Raw genomic sequence first — 23,620 nt, forward strand, 5'->3', positions numbered from 1 at the left:
ATTTTTGATACAATTACATACTATCAAATCAAAATTTTATTATCCAACTATTAGCATATGTTAATATGAAATATTTTGACCAAGATTTTCATAACTGGTCAAGTCATCGGTTTGCCAATTCGACTGATCCATTTAGTTCAATTAAATAAAACATTAAAAATAAAAAAATATAAAATTAAAAATCAGTTTAATCGCCTGATTCCTAGGTCAATTGGTCTAATGGCTTTCTCTGAACATCGGTAACTTTGCCGACTTGGATTTAATCGGTCCGACCGATTGATCTAATCCAATTCAAGTTTTTATGTTTTTAATATTTTATAAGTTTATATAAATTTTAATGTTTTAATTTTTTTATATATATTTTTATGATTTTTATAAGTTTTTAAGAATTTTTATATGTTTTATAAAATTTTAAATATTTGTATTAATTTTATAAAGTTTTTCATAATTTATTAGAATTTTATTTTTATAATATTTACAAGTTTTTATAAGTTTGTATCAATTTTAGTATTTTTATTTTTTAAAAATTATATAATATTTTATAATTTTTCTATTTTTAATCATTTTATGGGAAAATATAGATTAAACTAAAAGTTGCCATGTGTCATCATTTAATTGGTTTGTCAATTTATTTTAACAAGTAACATGGTCAACAACGGAAACCATTAACGAAGGGACTTAATTGATTTTTTTGTTAATAGCAAGAAATTAATTGGGTACGAATTTAATACTGTTGTTTAATTGATTTTTCACATTTGTTAAGGACCTTTTTGACATATAAACAAAAAAAAAACTTAGGTATTCTTTTATTGAGTGATAACTAATCCCTTTTAAAAGATTTTTATAGTAATTTTATGTAATACTTAAAATTCCTTAAAAATATAAAAAAATTCATAAAAATATAAAAATCCCTAATTTTTTTTTAAAATATCGTAAAATTATTTAAAAATTTCAAGATTTTTCAAAAAGCCTAGAATTCCAAATAAATGAATTTTTATAAAAATTATGAAACTTTTTATTGTTTTTTAAAGTTTGGCATACTTATAATTATAAAATATTTTTTTTATAATTTTCAAAAAATAGATTAGAATTTTTTTAATTTTTTAAAATAATTATTTTGGTTTTTTTATGATTTTATTTAAGTTTTTTTATATTTTTAAAATTTAAATTTTTTTACTTTTATTTAATGTGGCAATTGGTTGATTTAATTTTTTAACAGAAAATATATAGATGGGTAACGGGTATACATAATAAAAGTTTAGGGGCCATTTTGATAATCAAAATAGAGTATAGGGGCCAAACTGATAAAAATAACATAGATACCAAAGTGAAATTTTTACTTTAGCACAGGGGTCAAAAGAGGTATTAAATTATTTTAGAAATGATAGTTCGAATTTGATTATTCTATTCAGTTGCTAGCATGTTTTTGGGGTTTAAAAAGAAAAATAAAGTAGAAAAAACAAAGAAGGGAAATACCTTGAGGGAGGGAGTTGCAAATCGAAAACCAGCCAGGACAGACTCAGCTGAGAGTGGGTGGATCTGAAATTCTGGATGAAACTCGAAATTGGAATAGTGATTCCAGATTTTTCGGTTGCCCTTGCTAGTGAACTGTATAATAGTTGTTTATAACCAGATCAGATCAGATCAGATCGGGGGGAAATGCTGCGGCTGAGGGCATTTCGAGGCACCAATGATAAGATTGTGAAGTTAGCGGTGCATCCCACGCATCCATGGTTGGTAACTGCGGATGCCTCCGACCACGTCTCCGTTTGGAACTGGGAACATCGCCAGGTCATTTACGAGCTCAAGGCCGGTGGGATCGATCAGAGACGTCTTGTTGGTGTCAAATTGGAGAAGCTTGCTGAGGGCGAATCTGGTTCGTAATCTATTTCTATATCTAATATTCATCCTCACTTGTTTTGGAGTTGATTTCATTTGACTTGACAAATTTGCAGAGCCCAAAGGGAAACCTACAGAGGCCATCCGCGGAGGGAGGTGATTATTATCTAGTAGAGCTCTCTTTTTTCGTTTAACTTTCTTCAAATACAATTTAACAGTAAAATCTGAAATCTGGACCTTTTTCTTTCGATGAATTGTTAATAGTGTTAAGCAAGTGAGCTTTTTCGATGATGACGTGCGGTTTTGGCAACTTTGGCGTAATCGTTCTGCGGCCGCCGAAGCTCCCACTGCTGTCAATCATCTTACTTCGACTTTTGCCTCTCCTGCTCCATCAACTAAAGGACGACATTTTCTTGTCATCTGTTGTGAAAACAAAGCCATCTTTTTGGACTTGGTTACCATGCGTAGCCGTGATGTACCTAAACAAGAACTTGACAACAAGTCTCTTCTCTGGTGAGTTCTCTCTCGGTTAGCTCATATTTAAATCAGCAGCTCCATTGCCATATTTATTTACTTCACATATATATATTTACTATTATAGGGAAATAAACTTACCTCTACTTTATGTCACATTCATTTGCTAAGCCCGAATTCTAGAATTGAAGCTTCTTATTCTTTGTTTTCTGCTACCTTTTAAGTGTCAATGTTTTCATCTATTCATATACCCGGATACCTTGCAAAGCATTTTGATTTAATTTTGCTGCTGTCCATGTTTCCCATTTTTTGTGCTGCTACTGCCTTCGACTTTTGATCACTTTTTATTTTAGAGTTTATTCATTGAAAGCAATAATTTTGTTGCACGTATTCGAGGTTCTTTCATTGATGTGGCCTTCTTTGATTGAAGTGCCTCATGCCTAGTCTAGTGTTGCTATCAGTTAAGTGATAGTCTTTTGTGCCCTAGAAAGGCAAAGGGCATATAAGGTGTGCTTCACCCTGTTGGCTTTTAGTCTCTTTTATTAGCTATATTTTAGTGACGAGAAAAGCTAAGCATAAATTGCATGTGGCAAGTTGACCCTGATTTCCTCTTCCTCTAACTTCTAATGCGTGCCCTAGGATCTAATTAGGTTTTGATGCCAAAATTGATTTCGTATGGGAAAACAGCAGTAAATCAATAAAATTAGGTAGTGTTTGGTGCTTTTCCATGTTATGATTCCGATGGAATGCTATTCTTTGGAATGTAACTGTTGTGAAAGTTACTTTACAACTTTAGCATACATTGGAAGGTATTGATTAAAATCCCAAGAAAATTACATTATCACATTTGATTCACTAAGTATTCTCCTAAGAATGTAATGATAATTTAAGAATTTACCCTTGTTAAATAAAAAATAATATTCATGTATTTAATTTTTATAATAAACTTTATTCTTAACAAATATTTGGATCGAATATTTAATAATAAATTTTAATTTATATTTTTAAAATTTTTTAATTTATAATGTTAATTGAAAGCAAATTTGTCCTACATATATTTTCTAAATATAATAATGCACATATAAAATAATGTATATATGGAACTTGATTTGGAATAAATTAGAAAATTATTTATATATAATACTTGCGAAGAATTCGTTGAAGTAATAGAGAAAATCAAGTAGTAGGAGTTAGGACAAAGGAAGAAGGCAATAGCTTTTTATTTTTTATTTTTTTATTTTACGTTTTTTAGTATACTAATACCATAAACCAATATAAAATAGGGTTAATTTTGTTTTAAGATTATTTTTAACTTTCAAATCTACATGGGAAAGTAACTTCCGCACCTTTTATCATGGGAATCACATTGCCATGTTCATGGGAAAGTAACTCCCAATGGAAAGTTAGATTTCAAGGAAAGTAAATAAAATTTGACACACCAAACGTTGGAATCACTTTCCAACTGATTAAATTCCCTAGAATGTGACTACTTTCCATCATACCAAACACTACCTTAGGGTGGAACAAATGAGTAAGAAAGAAGTTGGAACTTTAGAAAATTTAGGGTTATGAAAAACCTTTAGTTTCTTTCTATTAATTCAAAGAAAATAATAATGATGTTGTGGCTCTAAATATTTTACAGCTTATTTATGCTAGGGTTACAAATAAAGTTTTAATCCTAGCCCTTTATTTAAACCCTAAAAATACCTTATATTCCTAGCCATACATAATATGTATAATAATTAATAAATATTACTGTAAAAGAGCATTGTAGTAAAGCTCTTGCGTTAGGGGGGGATATATTGAGCTAGTATGTGATGATAACTAATTTATGATAATAATTTTTTATCTTTAACAAATGCTAATCTACTTAATGAGCAACCTCTTTGACGTTTATCATCTAATTCATAAGCTTTTAAGATTTCTACATACAGCATGTAGAATTTTCTTTGTTTACATAGATTTTAGGTGCATTTTAGACATTCATGCTTTACACACTCAGTCAAGTACTGCTTATATGACCTGTAAGAGTATGATTGAAGTTCCATTGGTACAAACCTAATGAATTTGTACCACAGCTCAATAATTACTTTTATAAAATGGCTAGTTTACTAATAGTCTAATCATGCACTTTATGCTTGTGACATGCCAATTTTTGAAACAAAATGGTCTTTATTATAGTTCCATCATAAGTTCTACTTTGAATTGTATATTTAATCATTGGAAATTGTTGTGATTTAAAGCAATAGCTAGATATCCTTGAGCCAGTTTGAAACTGGGTGTATATGATTTACATGAGTAAAATATTGAATCCAATATGGTTTAATCAATTATGAATTGTAGAAAAAATATCAAAGAGTGTAACAATTGTAAATTGGTACTCATATATACTCGTGTATGTACATAGATATGTATTTGTGCATGTATATCGAAAGAAAAAGAAAAGCTTGCTTTTCTTCCCATCATTGTTTTTTGAATGCTATGTTCATCATATTTAATTAAAATACAAAATTTAAGTTAATGAACCATGAAAGTTGAACCATCATCACACAATACTTCTAAGTTTCTGTCTTAAGCAATTCAATAATTCTTGTCCTCTTTAGTATCTTTTTAAGTCATATTAGAATTCCCTAGTTTAAAAACTTGATACTCGAAGGTTGGATGGTTGGATGACCCGGGGGGGGGGCTACCTTTCATTCCAGCTAAAAATCATATGTGACAAAGAAACTGAATCCCACTGACCATGATTTATTTCTTTCATCTAGTATCACTTCGTTCAGACCAAGTCCCGTCTTGCTTGCTTCTACAAGCATCTCACCAACTGATGCGATACCTCCTTAGAGAACATACTCTCTCAATATGTAAATAAATTTCCCTTCAATTACTTAATTTTCTGAAGCTCCTATCACCAAACATCAACTTTCTTCTACTTCATCTTTCTAATCAACCAGTCATTAGTTTTACCTGTGCATGCACCAAAATTACATAGATCATATCAATTTGTAACCTTTTAATTGTACTGATATAAGCTATGTCATTTAATTTATCTTCTTGTTTGTTCCTCATTTTTGCATGCATTTGCATGTCTACTAAAGCATTTAATTCCATGTTAATTGAATCAAATCATGAATTAAGTTGAAAATGATTGGAACTTACCTCTTGAACCCCTGCTATGGTTTCTTTCAACTTAGAAGCCATATATTTAATAGCTAGCTGTTGTTATTTCAGAGGCAACACAAACAAGTTGTGATACAAGCTCTTTCATATTTGTAAATGGCTAATCCAAATCTGTTTATTCCCATCTATATTATTTTTTATTTAATATTTAGTAATTATTTATTCTTTTTATTAAAATTTTAAACATAAACGACTTGATATATGTATTTTAGATTATAGTATTATATTTTTATTTTTCATATGATGTAAATTACATAATATATAAAATTAAAAGAAAATAACATATTATATGAATGAAAATAGGAGGGGATGGACTCGGGCCTTGGATGTTAGAGCCCAAGCTTCGCCAAATTTTTTGAAGTGTGTAATTTTTCTGGCTAGGCTTATTTTTCTAGCCTAATACTTTTGTCAAAACTCTCCCAAATATTTGGCAGGTGGCCCAGCCCTTGGACAAGTCGAATGCTGTCTCTGTTATTATTGTCTCTGTTTGTTGATTTTGAACTCTGCTTTGTTTCATATCTTTTTCCGTTACCCATACTTATTGCATCAAATTATTAAGCCTTTTTAAGTAGCTTTTGTAGTACCTATAATCCTGTCCCTCTTTATTTAGGCATGGATTGCCTACTATACATATGCTCTTGTTAATGTTAATTATCTTCTACCATCCTTCTACTCATTCCCGAAGTATACATTATACTTTGACTAACTGATATCCTTTCTTTTCCTGACAGTATGGAGTTCCTTTCTAGATCATCTGCTGGTGACAGTCCTCTTGTTGCTTTTGGTGGATCAGATGGTGTTATCAGGGTTCTATCAATGATGACATGGAAGGTTTGATGGTTGCTTTTTTTCTCACATTCTCTACATAATCAATTGCTTATCCCTTCTTTGTTTATTTTCTAGTAGATTTTAGTATGAAATCATCATTACTTTTTTGGAATTCATTTTATTTTGGCAGCTTGTAAGAAGATACACAGGGGGTCATAAAGGATCAATTTCTTGCTTGATGACTTTCATGGCTTCTTCTGGTGAGGTAGGTCATTGTTTTCAAAGAAAAAAAATCTATGCGACAATATATGTCTTTTGGCCTCCCTCATTCTTAAAGAGCAACAATTTTGCCCAAGCATGAACAATGCATGTGATTTGATTATAAGTCTATGATGTCTACATTTCTGGTCATAAGGTTAATGGAATTTCTACCCTTCAATTTTATGAATTTTCAATTGAGATCCACATTGTGGCCTGTCAAATTGCTTTATGGTGTATATAAGAACCACTGTATTCTGTTAGTTTTACCTGCATATGTTGCCAATCACAAACAACTAACTTTTAAGGTTTCTTTTGCGTACATAAGTTCATCTTCCATCTGCTATATTCCATCTTTTACAGCATTACAGAGGTTTGTCCTTTTGGAACAGGCAAATTTAGTATGAGAGTGCTTGGTCATGACATATAATGGCTTCACATACAATAATGCAACTGTTGATTTAATCAATTTAGATAATAGTTGTATTTTAGATGAGATCTTGATGATAGTGTTACCTCACCTCCCAAAACAAAGTCCCATGTCCCTAATAGTTCTCTCCCAACTTAACTATGAAAGAGAGGGTAGTTACATTTTACTGCCTATAATTTTGTGTCTATATCTTATTAGAGTGTTGGTTTATAAATTTTCAAGATTCTTTTAAGGATATTTAGATAGATTGTTTCTTATATTGTTTTGCCACCAGTTTCATGTAACTTGAATGTATTTAAGGAGAACATATAGTTGTTGTTTGGGCTTTCCAAGTTAAAGTTCTAACCTCCATTGCTGGGTTCCTTCTTTCTGCAATAATACTTTTACGTAATAATTACGACATATTTTTGAAAACATGCTTGGATCTTGAAGTTTGGCCTCTTATGATTTCTGATTGTCATGAAACTTTTTCATTGTTTTCTATTTTGTTTGCAGGCACTTCTTGTTTCAGGTGCCAGTGATGGTTTACTTATACTTTGGAGTGCAGACCATGGTCAAGATTCACGAGAACTTGTACCCAAGCTAAGCTTGAAGGTGCTTATTTCTTTAATTCTGGAGAATTTCTCACCAACTTATAGGAGCTAATAATCAACCCAGTAAATGGTTTATTGATTAGTTTCAAAGTCTAGAATCAAAAGAATATATTAAAGATAAGCTAGAATGCTGGAGTGCTATATTTTTACTAGGCAACCTCACTTTCCATCCAATAATAGAATAATAAGTTGGTTTTGGGATTGGATTACTGGATATATTTCTTTTCCCTTGTGAAATATTGGAATGTTTCATAACTTTGGTACTGTGGTTTATGGGGTTCTTTCTTTTTCTAAAAAATTATTGATATATTATATTTCTCATTTCTATGTATCCACTTAACCTTTTAGAGCTATTTAGTATGCATGTTTTCTGGATGCACCTTTGGGAAAGTTTTCATCTTTATGATATCAAACAGGCACATGATGGTGGTGTTGTTGCTGTTGAGCTTTCTAGAGTTATTGGGGGTGCTCCACAGCTCATTACAATTGGTGCAGACAAGACATTGGCTATATGGGACACGATGTCCTTTAAGGTTTTGTGCTGCTGCTTGTGAAGTGTTAAGAGTTGTAAATAGTGCGATGTGACTGAAATTTTGCATTCAAGAGTTGGCATCTATTCTCTTTTGATCTTGTTAAGTTCTTTGCTGCAGGAGTTAAGGCGAATTAAGCCTGTTCCTAGGCTTGCATGTCATAGTGTGGCATCTTGGTGTCATCCTCGAGCACCTAACCTTGATATTTTGACTTGCGTCAAAGATTCCTATATATGGTATGCTAATAATTTGGTTTTCTCTATTGCTCTCAGTGAATGCATTTCATTTTAAAAAAAATGTTTGTAGTTCTTTTCTTTATATTATTGCTCTTGTTGAAGTATATAAGTAGAAGGCTATATGCATTGAATAAGGATAATTTAAGGCTGTTTTGTTTGTTTATTATTGCAAGGATATCATAGTTACCATTTCCTTTTGCAGGGCTATTGAACATCCGACTTACTCAGCACTTACAAGACCATTATGTGACCTGTCTTCACTTGTTCCTCCTCAAGTTGTTGCGCCAAACAAGAAACTTAGGGTATTTAGCTGTTTCTGCAGTTGTGATCCTAGAACCTTAATAAGTTGCTTTTTTAAAAAAAAATAAAATTAGTAGCTGGTTTTTTTTCTTGGAACCTTGATAAGTTTCATGCTCTTGATGTTATATTCAGTGTTAATATTGCAGAAGACTAATGGAATGAGTGAAGAAAAAGATTTACATTGATGATAAAATGGCCAAGCTCTTTTGAGTAATTCTAATTCCTTGTATAAGAAACTCAACTGAGGATGTATTAGACTGGGTTGAGACATCATTAGCTGAACCTCTGCTTGCTAGATTTTGTTTTGGTTGGATAGTTTAAATAAATTCCTTGGATAACACCCAAAATTTAGAAATTAATGGACTAAAAATATGAAAATATTTAACTATTTTTTGCTTAATAAAGAATATAAATATTTACCATGAATTTGATTTTTTCTTTTCCCTTTAATGAATTTGGCCTTTATACTATTGTTGTTTTTAACTCTGCTCGATGTTTCTTTCCTTTCTTCCTACCACCTGATCTCTTTCATCAGCAATGTTTATCTTGACTCTTACAATTTTCTACCACAGGTTTATTGCATGGTTGCACATCCTTTACAGCCTCATCTTGTTGCTACTGGGACCAATGTTGGTATTATTGTCAGTGAATTTGATGCTAGATCACTTCCTCCTGTAGTTCCTCTGCCAACACCACCTGGAAGTCGAGAACATTCTGCTGTTTACATTGTTGAAAGGGAATTGAAGCTGTTAAACTTTCAGTTGTCTAATACGACAAATCCTTCACTTGGAAATAATGGCTCCTTATCTGAAACAGGAAAGTTGAAGGGAGATTCACTTGAATCATTGCACGTGAAGCAGATTAAAAAGCACATTAGTACACCTGTTCCGCATGATTCATATTCAGTTCTTTCCATAAGCAGTTCCGGAAAGTAAGTAATCTTTGACTTCTGCTATTGGTAAAAAAAATATGCTTTTGCTTCAACTTGTCTATTGTTGCTTCTAAGTTCCTGCTTCAACAAACTGTAGTAGATGGTCATAGTTGCTTGGTTTGTTTACATGGTTGATGATCAATTTGGACTCTTAGTTCCTCGTTTTCTCCTCCAAATCTAGGAGATAAGAGGAACATCTATGCTGATATGCTTTGTACCAGTCAGCTATAAATGCATCCTACTTTGCTACATGCATGCACACATGTTATATGTTTGGATGGAGAAACATCACTTGGAATGTAGTTAACCTGGCATCAATTCTTACTGTAAACTTATGTGCAGATATCTTGCAATTGTGTGGCCCGATATTCCTTATTTCTCAATCTACAAAGTCAGCGATTGGTCCATTGTTGATTCAGGAAGTGCACGGCTTCTGGCTTGGGATACATGTTCTGACAGATTTGCTATACTAGAGTCTGCATTGCCTCCTAGAATGCCCATTCTCCCCAAGGGCAGTTCATCAAGAAAAGCTAAAGAAGCCGCTGCAGCTGCAGCTCAGGCAGCAGCAGCTGCTACTGCTGCTTCTGCCAATGTTCAAGTTCGTATTTTGCTGGATGATGGAACTTCAAACATTTTAATGAGGTCCATTGGTAGCCGAAGTGAACCGGTATCTTGATATTCTTGTGCAGTGTTTATTGTTTTATCATTAGGCTTATTCTTCATGCATTTGTTCTTTGATTATGAAGAAAGATGGTTTCTTAGTGCCAAGTTGTATGTAACAATCTTTTCCACAATTTGTGTTGTCTAACAAATTGTTTTATTTCCTTTTAGGTAGAAAAATATTATAAACCATGTTAGGCATGTTTTTGTTTATAGCAAATCTTTACGAAAATAAATGATCTATGATATTTTAGGCTCTTTTTCAACTATTGTCAGAATTTTGATCGTCTTGTTGGTAGAATTGATACTTTATTTCCCATTGCTCTACTTCCACAATTGCAGCATTAAACATAGCTAGATTCCTATCATAACTTGAAAATTTCTCTACTTAGGTTGTTGGCCTGCATGGAGGAGCACTACTTGGTGTTGCCTATCGAACGCCTCGTAGGATTAGTCCTGGTGCTGCGACAGCTATATCAACAATTCAGTCTATGCCGTTGTCTGGATTTGGAAGTAGTGGTTCTTTTGCTACTTTTGATGATGGATTCTCTTCTCAACGGTCTCCTGCTGAGGCAATGCCTCAAAATTTTCAGCTTTTCAGGTGAAAATATTTATTACCATGCATATGTCTTTATCTTTTTTGGGTTAAATGGGATATTGTCAATTCTAGTCCCTTTCATTTGTCAATCATTTAATATAAGCCACTTTTCAGCATAATTTTTTACCTTTGGTCCCCCAAAATTTTAAAATTTTATTTTGCCCCCCAATACCAAATTCCTGGCTTTGCCCCTATTCTTTTTGTTGGGTATAACTGTACTACTATTTGGGCTTTTCGAACATGTCCACATTGCTCATATTTGTTTGTTGAAATCTCTTGAATTTGTAAATGATTGTGACATGCTTTTGTTCAGCATTGTTAATCTAATATCTGTTGATGACATGCAATCCAAGATAAAGAATTACCAAAATTGACTTGAAAAAACACCTATAAGTAGAAGGTTCGCATAAGGTGGAAAGTTGAAATGCTAATCATGTATTGAGTCCATAGTCAATAGGAAATTGGAATACACTGGTTCATTATAGGGGATAGAGGCATGTCATTTGATAAGCTTTTGGTATGAGGGGCATTGGCTTAATTAGTCTACTACTATGGTTCATCAGTATGCTTTAAACTGTAAGAAAAGCTGAAAGGAGAAAACAGAAAGCTAAGAAGAGAAAACTCTTTCATACATTTCTGATGAGTGAAAATGGTGCATGTTTATAGGTTACAACCTGGATAATGAAGGAAACAAAATATTGACATAATCAATAATAAAATCGGTTTTACATTCAAGGGATCTTTTTTCAGCACACCCCTCAAGCTGGATGGAAGATATCTTCCATAGGCAGCTTGCTAATAGGCCATTAAACTGCTTGTTGTGAGGTGCCTTTGCAAGTATATCAACAACTTGATTGGTGGTAGGAATGTATGGCATGTGAATCTGTCTTTTTAGGTTTCCCTTTATAAAATACCTGTTCTCTTCTACATGTTTTGTTCTGTCATTAAAACTGTATTGTGTGCGATAGAGATGGCTGCTTTGTTTTCACAATAAATCTTCATGGCTGAAGAATCTGACAACTTCAAATATTCTAATTGTCATTTTAGCCACATTACCTCACAAATCCCTTGAGCAAGGGATTTTACTTCAGCTTCTGCACTGCTCCTGGCTACTATACCTTGTTTCTTGCGATGCCAAGGAACTGGATTTCTGCCAACAAGGGTGCAGTAGCCCAAAGTTGACCTCCTATCAGTTGTACTTCCAACCCATTCAACATCTGTATAAGCCTCAAATTTGTAGATATCCGCGCCTTTTAGATAACAATCCCTTTCCAAGAGTCCTTTTCAGATATCTTAGGATTTGATGTGCATCATCAAATTGTTCTCTTCCTAGTGAGTGCATGAACTGACTTACCAAGCTCACTGCAAGCGCTATGTCTGGGTGTGTGTGAGATAAGCATATCAGTCTGCCAGCAAGCCTTTGATAATTTTCCTTGTTTACCATACATTCTTTCTTGTCTAGCTGTAATTTTATGTTGGGTTCAAAAGGTGTCTCGACTGCCTTGCACTGTTTCACCAAGTAAGTTAATTGGATACATGTGTTGATTAACAAATACACCTTATATCTTGCGAACTCCATCCCAAGGAAATATACTTCACCATGCTCAAGTTTTTTATTTCAAATTTGGTTGCAACTTTTTTCTTTAAAATCTCCAGCTTTGCATTATCATCACCTTGCAAAATTACGTCCTCATAAACAATCAGAATGGCAACCTTGTTTTCCCTTGCGTGTTTATAGAACATGATGTGATCTGCTTGACTGAGAATGGGCGTAAATCCTTATAGTTTGCCCAAAACGTTCAAACCAAGCTCTAGGAGATTGTTTAAGGCCATATAAAGACTTTTTAATTTGCACACTGTCCTTATCTTCAGACCCGGGTGGTAGGGTCATAATCCATCGAATAATGCCTTTATGTATGGCTGGGATTTATTTAGATTTGTTTTGGTAAATTTTCATACAATTTCTGATCCTGAGCCAGAAACCTTGATCTCTTTCTTAAATTGAACTCCTGGACCAGCCTTTTTGTCTGTAATACATATGTGTATATAAATTGTCATAAGTCTTTACAATTTGTGTATAGTTTTTGTTTGCTTAGACCTGAGATAAGCGCTTTGCAAATTTGGTGTTGTCTAATATCTACTGCATTTTGTATGTATTTTTCTTTTACCATCAAATGACAGATAATATGTAGTAATTTGTTGAAGTTAAAATGTGCAGTTGGGAAACTTTTCAACCTGTTGGTGGTCTTCTACCTCAGCCAGAGTGGACTGCATGGGATCAAACTGTTGAGTATTGTGCCTTTGCATATCAGCATTATGTTGTCATCTCTTCATTGCGGCCTCAGTATAGATACCTTGGAGATGTTGCAATAGCCTATGCCACTGGAGCTGTTTGGCAACGGAGACAGTTGTTTGTAGCTACACCAACTACAATTGAGTATGATCTAGTAACTTGTGCAGATATTTTGTTTACATTAGATTGAATTTCTTGGTTTTCTTCACTCTCTTGATTATCAGCATATCTTTTGGAATTTATGAGAATATTATCAACTCAAATAGCAACCTGCTTTGAAATGGATGTGATTAAAAGGACAATTAAGTTTGTTCAGAGCTGCTTATCTAAGTTGATATTTGCATTACTTTGGCAAAATGGACATAAATTATACAATATGGACTTCTTATGTTTGGTGCAGGCAGTGAAAGATCCTAATTCTTCACTTCTTTTGTTATGCATTTAAAGATTTTTATGCAGAATTTCATATTATGATTTGTAGCATGTGCAGTACTGTAATGTAAACCCCTAGGCCCTGAGAGTTAACTATGTTGGATTGAGGGAGGATAAGTTCGCTTTCTTGGTGTCTTAATTGTATTTTATTTGTTTATTAGTCAGTTTCAAATAGGAACCTAGTTCCAGTTGGTCGGATGATAGTCTAATATAAATATCAGTGCTGTATTCATATTTCTATTAAGTATTAACTAGCATATTTATGAATATTTTAGTTAATTGGGCTGATGCCTAGAAACCTGTCTTCTGCACCTCTTTGTTCCACAATTTTCTCTTTATTTACTACTGTAATCTCATGTTATTGTTCATGACACAAGAATGGTGTCACAAGTTTTATCCTGGTTTTTCTGCCGCTCACCAATCCCTGCTACTTTCCTTTCTGATGTGGCTCTCTTCTGAGGCTAAACCTCAATAGAATCAAACCTTTATTTGCTTCTAAGTCTCAGTCTCAATTCATATCAGCTGTAATCCCTTAATTCCTCCATAAATTGTCCTAGACCAATGTTTTATGTCAATCTACTGCATTTAACTTGCTTTGAAGTATGCCCTAACAACCTAAAATATCCTTCAAATACGTCATTCTAGTTGTGCTGTATAACTGTCCTTGTTATTTCTAATATACATTGAATATGCTAAAATAGTATTTTTGTGCTTTAATTTTGATAAGATTGTACCATTAGTTGTAATTTATTCAGATTGAATTGGTTGACGTGTTGAGAATGGATTTGTAACAGTTGTCACTTCGTGATGCTACTTAATTCATTTTGAAATTTTCATGGCATGATTTCATTTAGAGGTCGCCTGGGATAATTTTGTACTCACAAATCTTCTCTTTTTATGTGTAATATTTCTCAATAGAATAGAAGTTGGAATTGATTTCTTGATTGATGGTTATCATGGGGTGATCCTATTTAATGCTAAAAGCTAAACTGTCACGTATGTCAACATTTCTCTCATTTCTTTCTATGAGCAATATAATGGAATCAAGAACAACTTAAAGCTTTAAATCCTTTAAGCCGTTGAAAGCTGTTCACATGGGGCCTGTTTTGCTGGTTATTGCCCCTATTCCTCTTTCATATGTATATATGTTTATGGAATGCGAAGGGTGTTGACAAGCAAGTAGTAATTGTGCAATTTGTGCCCTTTGTGCTGAATTTTTCAGATGTGTTTTTGTTGATGCTGGCATTGCACCCATTGACATAGAAACCAGAAAGATGAAAGAAGAGATGAAATTAAAAGAGGCACAGACAAGAGCAGTTGCTGAGCATGGAGAGTTGGCTCTAATCTCTGTGGAGGGTCCCCAAACTGCTACACAAGAAAGAAGAACATTGAGACCGCCTATGTTACAGGTCAGAATTCTTAGTAATTAAATGAATACATCTTACTTGAATTTATTTTTCTGAAACTACCCATTTGCATGATAACAAAGCCTATTTTTAGAAAAGTGATAAGTTCAAGAAAGATAAATGTTGAATTTTTTCTAAAATTGTGGATACATCTTACGAGACATGATGTAAGTGAATCAAGATACTTCATGTATAGTTGTGCAAGCTGTAACATTACAGTTCATTTTTGTGCCTTATTTTATCTCTGAAGTTCTATATTCATGTGGTTTAAAGTTTCTTTTCTACTTGCATAATTAATGATTGGTAGTCATATGTTTCCTTTGGAATCTCTTTGCACAAATTAACTACAGATAGAATCTATGTTGCTTCAACTCTTCATTTTCTTGAAGTACCCATATTGAGACAAATTAGGACTTGGGTATTGGGGATATGATCCTCCAATGGCTCTCCAAACACATGGAAGTTTTTTCAAAAATAAAACATACCATGTCAAACACATGCTCGTATCTGACACTCACAATCGAGTTTGAGTAAGATAGGATAAAATTTGATTGAATATTGTCTAAATATCCCCCGCCTCCATCCTTGTCATCACCCCAAAAACAAGAAAAAAAATTATAGTTGACTTTGAGAAATCCAAATATTGGAGTAGCATTTTTCCTTGATAGAAAAGACCAATCTTGGAATTACTTGAAGATTGCTAAATGTTCTATTCAATATTTAGATAGCTGATATAATTGGCTGTTGACAGTGTTTAAAAAACCGAACTGGAAGTTAAATTGGTCACTCTTCTGGTTTTTGGTTTGACCTTCTGAACTGTCCTGTTCAATAATTGCTCAAATATGTAAGGTATGAGATGGGAGTTGGGGCACAGCCTGCTCTTGCAGCATGCATTATGCAACCCTATATTTTTGAAGGTCAAAGGCCCTAATGATCTTTCTTTCTAGGTCCTTATTTACAGGCATGTCTCCTAGGCCCTATAATGAGATAAATGAGAATTCCTTAGTTTCTAAACTATCATTTTCTGAGAATTTTACCTCATTTTTGTAGCTACTCTCCTATCCATTGACCGTTGGTTCCATTTCATCTATTGTAACCACAATCATTGATCTCCATTCTTCCCCCCTTTCAATCATAACCATCCTTCGACTTTATTGAGCCCATCTCTGTAAGTGAAGCGTGAAGCAGCTCTTCACAATGGCCTTTTATCTCCTTGTAAAGACAAGCTTTTGTTCTCTACCACTATGATGGAACAGCTGTCGGTCAGTACTTTTAGTTCTACAAGTAATTCGGCCTGAAAATGGCTTAGCTGCACAGACCGGAAGTAAAAGCACTGAGAAAGTGAAAATATCACAAATACTGTTTTCTAAAAATTTTCTGGTTTCAGGTTCCTGGTTTGCAATTAATTACCGGTTCTTTCCAGTTCTTGCCGGTTTTACTATTCTAGTTGGACTGTCTTACCTACTGGTTTCTGGTTAAACAGGCCAGTCTGGTTTTTAAATCATTGGGTACTGGCTTATGCTTATGCTCATTCTTGTTCTTATTGTTATTATGTTGTGTTCAAGTTATTGTACAACTAGTCAAGGAACAACATAAAGATATTGCATTCTAGTTGCTTGCACACAATATACTTACTTCTGCTACAATTAGTCATCTCGTGTAAAAGAATTTAACTGGATAATTCAGTATGTTATGGCTTAATACCTTTGTGCTGCATCTAATCTGATTAAGGGTTTTTTTTTCCCTCTTTTAATCATATGGTTTGCTGTCAGGTGGTTCGGTTAGCTTCTTTCCAGCATGCTCCTTCCGTTCCACCTTTCTTGTCATTGCCGAAACAATATAAAGTTGATGGGGATGATACAACAATGCTAAAAGAGATGGAAGAAAGAAAGGTTAATGAGATAGCTGTTGGTGGTGGAGGAGTTTCAGTAGCAGTTACTCGTTTTCCAACTGAGCAAAAACGGCCTGTAGGACCACTAATTGTGGTTGGTGTAAGAGATGGAGTCCTTTGGCTAATTGATAGGTACCTCGGCCTGCTGTGAGAAATTCAATGGCTTGCCTAATAATTTCATCCCTGTACTTAGCATTCCGAAATTTGTTCTTGTTCTAATTTAGTTGATTACTTGCTTTTAGAAATTGGAAATTTTGCATTTTACGGGTGCATTTATGGTTATTACTGGACTTTTCAATTAAGAGGCATGTTTGCTTGATGGTAGTGTTTCATTATGTATGATTCTTCCTCAAATTTGCTTGTGTTGCTTTAATACTATTATTCATTGTGTATATATATCCTTGATCTTTTATATTACTGGACATTTCAATTAATAGGCATGTTTGCTTGACGCTAGTGCGTCCCTAAGCATAATTCTTCTATTAGTTTTCTTTTGTTGCTTGAAAACTATTATCAATTGCTATATATCCTTGATCCTTTAGGTTTTTATGGTAGCAGCATTCACCTCTTTCCATTACTTCCTCATGATACATATACCTTGGAAGCCTCTAATTTGTGGTTGCATGATATATAAATTATCCATATAAGGACATGCTTTTTGGCCGTGGTTCGTTGATTAGAAATACCCAGTTCTTTTTACGTCATGTCCTATATTTGTGTAAAGCTCAGCTGCATTCATGCTGAAATGGAATTTAAATTATCAAATATAGATCTCTGTTACAAATATATTACTGTTTGTAGGTACATGACTGCACATGCCTTATCTCTGAGTCATCCTGGCATTCGGTGTCGGTGTCTTGCTGCTTATGGAGATGCTGTTAGTGCAGTGAAATGGTATAAAAAAAATTCTCTTCTATTTCTAATGAGACTACATTTTTGTACAATCTAATCTTATTTTCATCTTCAGGGCAAGTCGGCTTGGCAGAGAACATCATGATGATTTAGCACAATTTATGCTTGGCATGGGCTATGCCACTGAAGCACTTCATTTACCTGGCATATCTAAGAGGTTTCCATTGTCTTTTTTGTTTATGATTTCCTTTATATCTATGGTGGTTATGGCTGGTGTTTTACAATTTCAACTTTGAAATGAACTTCTAATTCTGTCGATAAAAATTTCTCTGTTAGAATGATCTCTTATACAAACATAATTGCATTTCAATTCTTGCGTGCTTTCTGTTACCTCTCTTTTGTGCATGGTTATTTGTACAGCAGGGTTTACAAGTCCATGCATCATATGTATGAGTGTATTTCTTCATTATTGTATGTTGTCACGTTGATATTGTGGGAAAATACAGACATCAAATGATCAAATGGAAGAATAGATTGCTCTTCTTTCTTTTGAAAGGAAGAGTAGACAATTGTTGAACTCCTCAGTTTGATGGCAGGATAATGAGCTGGAAATTTATTGTTGTTTCTTCTTTGAGCCGATTTTAATCAAGAACTGAGGATGCGGTACTACTTAGACATGAATCAGATAGGATTATAAGAGAGTAGAAAAGCCACTGCTTTCGGTGGTCATTCTTCCCCCCTGAAAAAGTAGTGTGCTGTCTGTTTGATAAACTAGTTAAATTAAAATTTAATATCATTCCCATGCATAAGGTATTTTATGCCACTAGAAAACCATGTCAAATAAAATTATAAAAAACTAATACACGGTCCTATCATAAGTAAAGCATTTATATTCCCTGTTTAGCAACTCCATCCTTTTAAGTTTATAAGTACCTATTTGCAGAGGCAGCCTGCTCATGACCTTGACTGTCCTGGTGGCCGTCATCTCTTTCCTTACCATCAAATGCAGCTACTTAGGATGAGAATGAAGCATCTGACCTTGCCATACGTTTTTAATCTCAAATATTGACTCACTGCATCATTTTCTGCATAAATTTTTAATCTTTTGATCTCCTTTCTGATAGCAACATTTCTTTTTTGGAGTTACAGCCACTGCATCCAGCATACTGACAACCTCCCCTTGAGGACAATAGTACATATCTCCAATTGGGTTTAGCACATGTAGATATATGTTCTCTTAATTTCTCCCACTTTCATCCGAATACTGAGCAATTAATTTAATAATCCCAAAATTAATTTGTTATTCTGGATACGACATGGAAATGCGACAGACTTGGGTGATGAAAGTTAGAAAAAAAATCTATCTACTGGCTACCAGTCATAAGTGAAGAGAGGAAAACATTAAGAACTATCCAATCTTTCCTTGTTTCTGGCTTGCTGTTGATCAATGTGGTTGAGATTCAAATTATAGGTGAAAATTTAGTTGGAGCCTTGGAGATGAGTGGATTAAGGGAGTTGAAAGATCACAGTTGCATCACTGACATGGGTGCTGCAACTGATGAGGCAAAAAAATATTTTTATTAGCAAGTAAAAGAATAATATTGGGTCATGTCAAATGGCCTATTATCAGGTTAGAACTTTTAAATTTTGGGTCAGACTAATTTTGAACTATCTAGATCCAATAGTGTGTGCCTAATAATAATTTTACATTAAGAAAATTTGAGAAGAAAATTTCTAAATATATTTATCATACTCTTCGATGCTTCTTTGTTGCATATTGGGTATATAGTTTTTATATTAATGAAATTAAAGCAAGTACATACTTATATGTAAATTTTTTATTGCCATAACTTCAATTCTCATATTATAGATTTTAAAATATTTATTCTTGTGTTCATATTTTTGTTGTACCTGTGTTTTTGCGTACTGGTTTTAGCACTCTACTTCTAATTTGGTAAAAGAAATAGTAAAGGACTTATGGTTGTGTCATACAAATTGCATCTTATTTTTATCTCAATTTGAAATATTGAGTTGGCTCTGGAAATTTCTCTATAAAGGATTATGTGTCTGTCACATTTTTCTTTTTTCTTGTTCTTTTCTTCCTGTGTTGGTCTTCCTCTTTTTTCTCCTTTGTCAGTATTGATCGGTCATTGACCATTTTATGCCAGGTTGGCACTGCTGGCACTAGCTTTTGCCCTTACCAGCAGGACTGATGTCCTCTGCAGCCTGATCTGGGCTCCTGCCGTTTATTGTGTTGCTGCCTAGTTCTATAATACACTATTATATTTGCAACCCAAATTTTCTTCAAGTAGTTGATTTATGGTCTTAACTAACCTTAATAATTAGACTTTCTAGGCATCTCCTATTGTTATCTATTTTTGGTTTTAGGTTTCATGCTAAGCGGTATCATCCCACATCTGTTAAATATTAGGTTTCCTTTGGTTCATATTAAAGTTGGCCCCCTTCACCTATAACCAATTAGTTTTATGTTGGATGCTTAACATGGTAGCAGGGCTCAAGTTTTGTTATGTTTTACTCCTACCTAACCGTATGTGAGATCGATGACCCCTGGTGAGGTTGTCCATGTGTAAGCCTTGGGAGCTACATATGAGGGGGAGTGGTAAGTGGTGTTATCCCACATCTGTTAAGTATTAGTTTCTTGTGGTCTTATATTAAAGTTGGCCCCTCCATCTCTTACCAATTAGTTTTAGGTTGGATGCTCAACATATAGCTGAGTATTTTTGGTGGAATGTAATCAAAGCAAAATTAATTGACAATCAAGGAATTATTGTCATGGGTATTATCCTACCATTTTGCTTTTCCCTTTAATTTAGCAGCTCCTGTTTCGTAGGTCTATTCTGCCCTCCAGAAGTAGCATCATGAGAGATGACTGAAATATCTCCATCATTGACTCTGCTGTTTGCTTAAAAAAGTAGGGGAAGTTGATGGTTGAAGTGCTTTGACTATTTTTCCATTGAAGAAAGCATTCTTCATTAGTATATATTTTCCGTTTTTCATGTTTATGCCAATTAGAGTGTAGTAGGGCTCGTTTGTTATTCTTAGATTGCATTATTGTCCGTGATTTCTTCAATTACATTACTACCTTGCATTTACAGGTTGGAGTTTGATTTAGCCATGAAGAGTAATGATTTGAAAAGAGCTCTGCAGTGTCTTCTGACAATGAGCAACAGCAGGGATGTTGGACAGGATAATCCGGGTCTTGGTTTGAATGATATACTTAATTTGACTGCTAAGAAGGAAAATCTGGTTGAGGCTGTTCAAGGAACAGTAAAATTCGCGAAGGAGTTTTTGGACCTTATTGATGCTGCTGATGCTACTGCCCAGGTCGACATTGCACGTGAAGCTCTTAAAAGGTTAGCTACTGCAGGTTCCGTGAAAGGAGCTTTACAGGGTCACGAGTTAAGAGGACTTGCCCTTCGCCTTGCAAATCATGGCGAATTGACACGGCTGAGTGTGAGTTGCAATCTTCATATCCTTTTTCCTGAAATGGTCATTTAAGCTTTGTGATACTTGTTAATTGGTTTTAAAAACTCTATGCTACATAAATGCTTCATTGCTATTGCGCTTCTTTAAATATTGAAATCGTATTGCTTGCCTTGGTTTTACAAATCCAAACTACCTTAAATATATGTCTCCCTAAATTTGTACGTGTATATATTTAATATTATGTATTTTTTTGCCAACCCTTATTTTTGTATTTAGTTGTAGCTAATTTTTCATGTATATTGTAGAACCTGGCTCAGTGTCCTTGTTGTAAAGCAATTAACCTAGTTGAAGTAAATTAGAAAGTTGTCATCTGAAATTAAATCAGTTGTACTATATTAGTACTAGGTTTTTGTTACCTGACTGTTTTAAGTATTCAAAATACTGTTCATCCCCCTGTAATTTGTATCTAATGCTACAGGGAAAAATAAATAGAACTGTTAACCACCACTTGTATTTTATTATGGGAAAGCTCTGGCAGTTATTTGACATTTTGTCATGGAATGTAAATTCGGTTACCTCTAAGCTTCGGAGGTCATGAGTGTACTATTTTTTTTGTTCGATTTTTTTTACTATTTTTTACTGAAAGGAACGTCATTGCATTGCTAGAGTTACTGTCATTGCAGATACATAACTTTACCCAATTATTCTGGCATGATAAAATGATCAATTTTGTACTTGGTGGGCTTTGTTTAATTATCGTCTGACAAAAGAAAGTCTACGTGATTGCAGGGTTTAGTAAATAACTTGATTTCCCTCGGATTGGGACGTGAAGCGGCATTTTCAGCTGCGGTTTTAGGAGACAATGCTCTTATGGAGAAGGCTTGGCAGGATACTGGGATGCTTGCGGAGGCTGTGCTCCATGCACATGTATGATTTGATTCATCTTGAGAACTTACTCTTGATCCAAAGCTCATTTCTTGCATTCTGACCAGTCTAAATTGTTCCAGGCTCATGGGCGACCCACACTGAAGAACTTGGTTGAGGCTTGGAACAAAGTGTTGCAGAAGGAGGTGGAGCACACCCCATCAGCAAAAACAGATGCTACGGCTGCATTTTTGGCTTCTCTTGAGGAGCCCAAACTTACAAGCTTGTCAGAGGCAGGGAAGAAACCTCCTATTGAAATCCTTCCTCCTGGTATGTCAGCACTCTCAGCTTCAATTACAGTTAAAAAGAAACCTGCTCCGGTGACTCAGACTTCACAGCCACAAAGCAAACCATTGGCATTAGAAGCACCTCCTACTGGACCAGCTTCTGCTGCAGTACCTGGCACACCAATAGGAGCACCTCCTTCTGATGCACCAGATGCAACACCTGGTACGCCAATAGGAGCAGCAACTCCTGATGCACCAGCTGTGGCAGCAACAGGTGCAGCACCCGCATCCGAAGCAAGTGAACCTGCTCTAGTAGAAGAAGCTCCTAATTCATCAACAGGGAGCAATCCGGATCTGATTGCTTCTGCAGAAATGAACCCAGCAACATCTGCAAGTGATACAGAAGTACCAGATTCAGCTGTGATAAATAAACCATTGGCAGAAGTACCACCTGTGACACCAGATAGCCAGGAAACAAGTATTTCATCTACGTTAACAAGAAGCCAACCATTTGTTTGAGTCTATTGGGACTAGCTCATAATGGTTTATATTGATTCTTTCTGAGGCCAGGGAATAGTTGAATTTCATTTGTCCTGTGAAATGTTGTGAACTTGAATAGAAGGGATTGGTGTGAATATTATTCGTCTTTGGACCAAGGGGGAGGAGAAACACCTTTTACTTGATTTGTGGTTTAGTTTAAACCTATACGACCATGTCCCGTTCATGTCTTGCGTTTGAAGCAAACTAAATTTTCACGGTAAAAAAAACGCTCGGGAACTGTACACCTGACTTGTTTTTGTTGTAGGATTAGATTGGAATCATGTTGTAGAATACTGGAGAGTTGTACTCCAAGAGCCGCTGAATATTTGATTGAACTAACTGCGCTTTTGTCTTTTGGTTTAGAAATATATATCAAGCGTAGAGCATGCAAAATTATGATGTGTCCTATTCTACTCCTTGGGGCACATGCATATGCCTTTAGGGTTGTCTTATGGAATTCTACGATCTGCACTTTCGTTCGTTAAGAAACATTAAAATTTTAAGTGGTAAAGATTCATGTTATCCTTAAGCTTCACAATTAGATTAAAAACATATTACTCGCCGGTTCCAAGTACCAATAAACATGTAATTTGAGTAGCAAGTTTGGTTTGATGCTGTTATTGTTTTTAGATGTGATTTATGAAGGGATGCGGTAATGGGGAAGTTCCTTGGAACTGGAAAAGAAAAGTTGTTATGCCCATAATGTAAGCCCAGATATCAATCGGGGTTCTGCCTCCTGAAACAAAGGCACTACCGGAAAAGCAAAGCAATACATGTCAATAACTAATCTTACCACTCACGCATGAATGATAAA

At 34.5% G+C, this 23,620-nt stretch overlaps 1 protein-coding gene across 1 annotated transcript; it reads left to right on the plus strand.

Annotated features, from left to right (window-relative positions):
- Nucleotides 1-1,406: 1,406 nt before the first annotated feature.
- On the plus strand, nucleotides 1,407-23,199 carry LOC107897862 (uncharacterized). The gene is made up of 20 exons (XM_016823445.2): nucleotides 1,407-1,876; nucleotides 1,956-1,995; nucleotides 2,104-2,352; nucleotides 6,222-6,321; nucleotides 6,449-6,523; nucleotides 7,442-7,540; nucleotides 7,956-8,072; nucleotides 8,190-8,305; nucleotides 8,508-8,607; nucleotides 9,178-9,536; nucleotides 9,879-10,203; nucleotides 10,589-10,797; nucleotides 13,013-13,231; nucleotides 14,742-14,928; nucleotides 16,698-16,948; nucleotides 17,618-17,710; nucleotides 17,784-17,885; nucleotides 20,785-21,142; nucleotides 21,905-22,042; nucleotides 22,123-23,199. The coding sequence occupies exons 1-20, from the start codon at nucleotides 1,660-1,662 to the stop codon at nucleotides 22,783-22,785; spliced, it is 4,017 nt and encodes a 1,338-aa protein (XP_016678934.1). The 5' UTR covers nucleotides 1,407-1,659; the 3' UTR covers nucleotides 22,786-23,199.
- The last annotated feature ends 421 nt before the right edge of the window (nucleotides 23,200-23,620 follow it).

This window comes from Gossypium hirsutum, chromosome D08 (assembly GCF_007990345.1).
Source record: "Gossypium hirsutum isolate 1008001.06 chromosome D08, Gossypium_hirsutum_v2.1, whole genome shotgun sequence".
Taxonomy (NCBI): Eukaryota; Viridiplantae; Streptophyta; class Magnoliopsida; order Malvales; family Malvaceae; genus Gossypium; species Gossypium hirsutum.

Coding starts and splice junctions, on each gene's coding strand:
- LOC107897862 (XM_016823445.2), top strand. CDS start 1,660: ATGCTGCGGCTGAGGGCATTTCGAGGCACCAATGATAAGATTGTGAAG. Junction 10,204..10,588: donor TTGGTAGCCGAAGTGAACCG/GTATCTTGATAT, acceptor TTCTCTACTTAG/GTTGTTGGCCTGCATGGAGG. Junction 17,711..17,783: donor GCTGTTAGTGCAGTGAAATG/GTATAAAAAAAA, acceptor TTTCATCTTCAG/GGCAAGTCGGCTTGGCAGAG.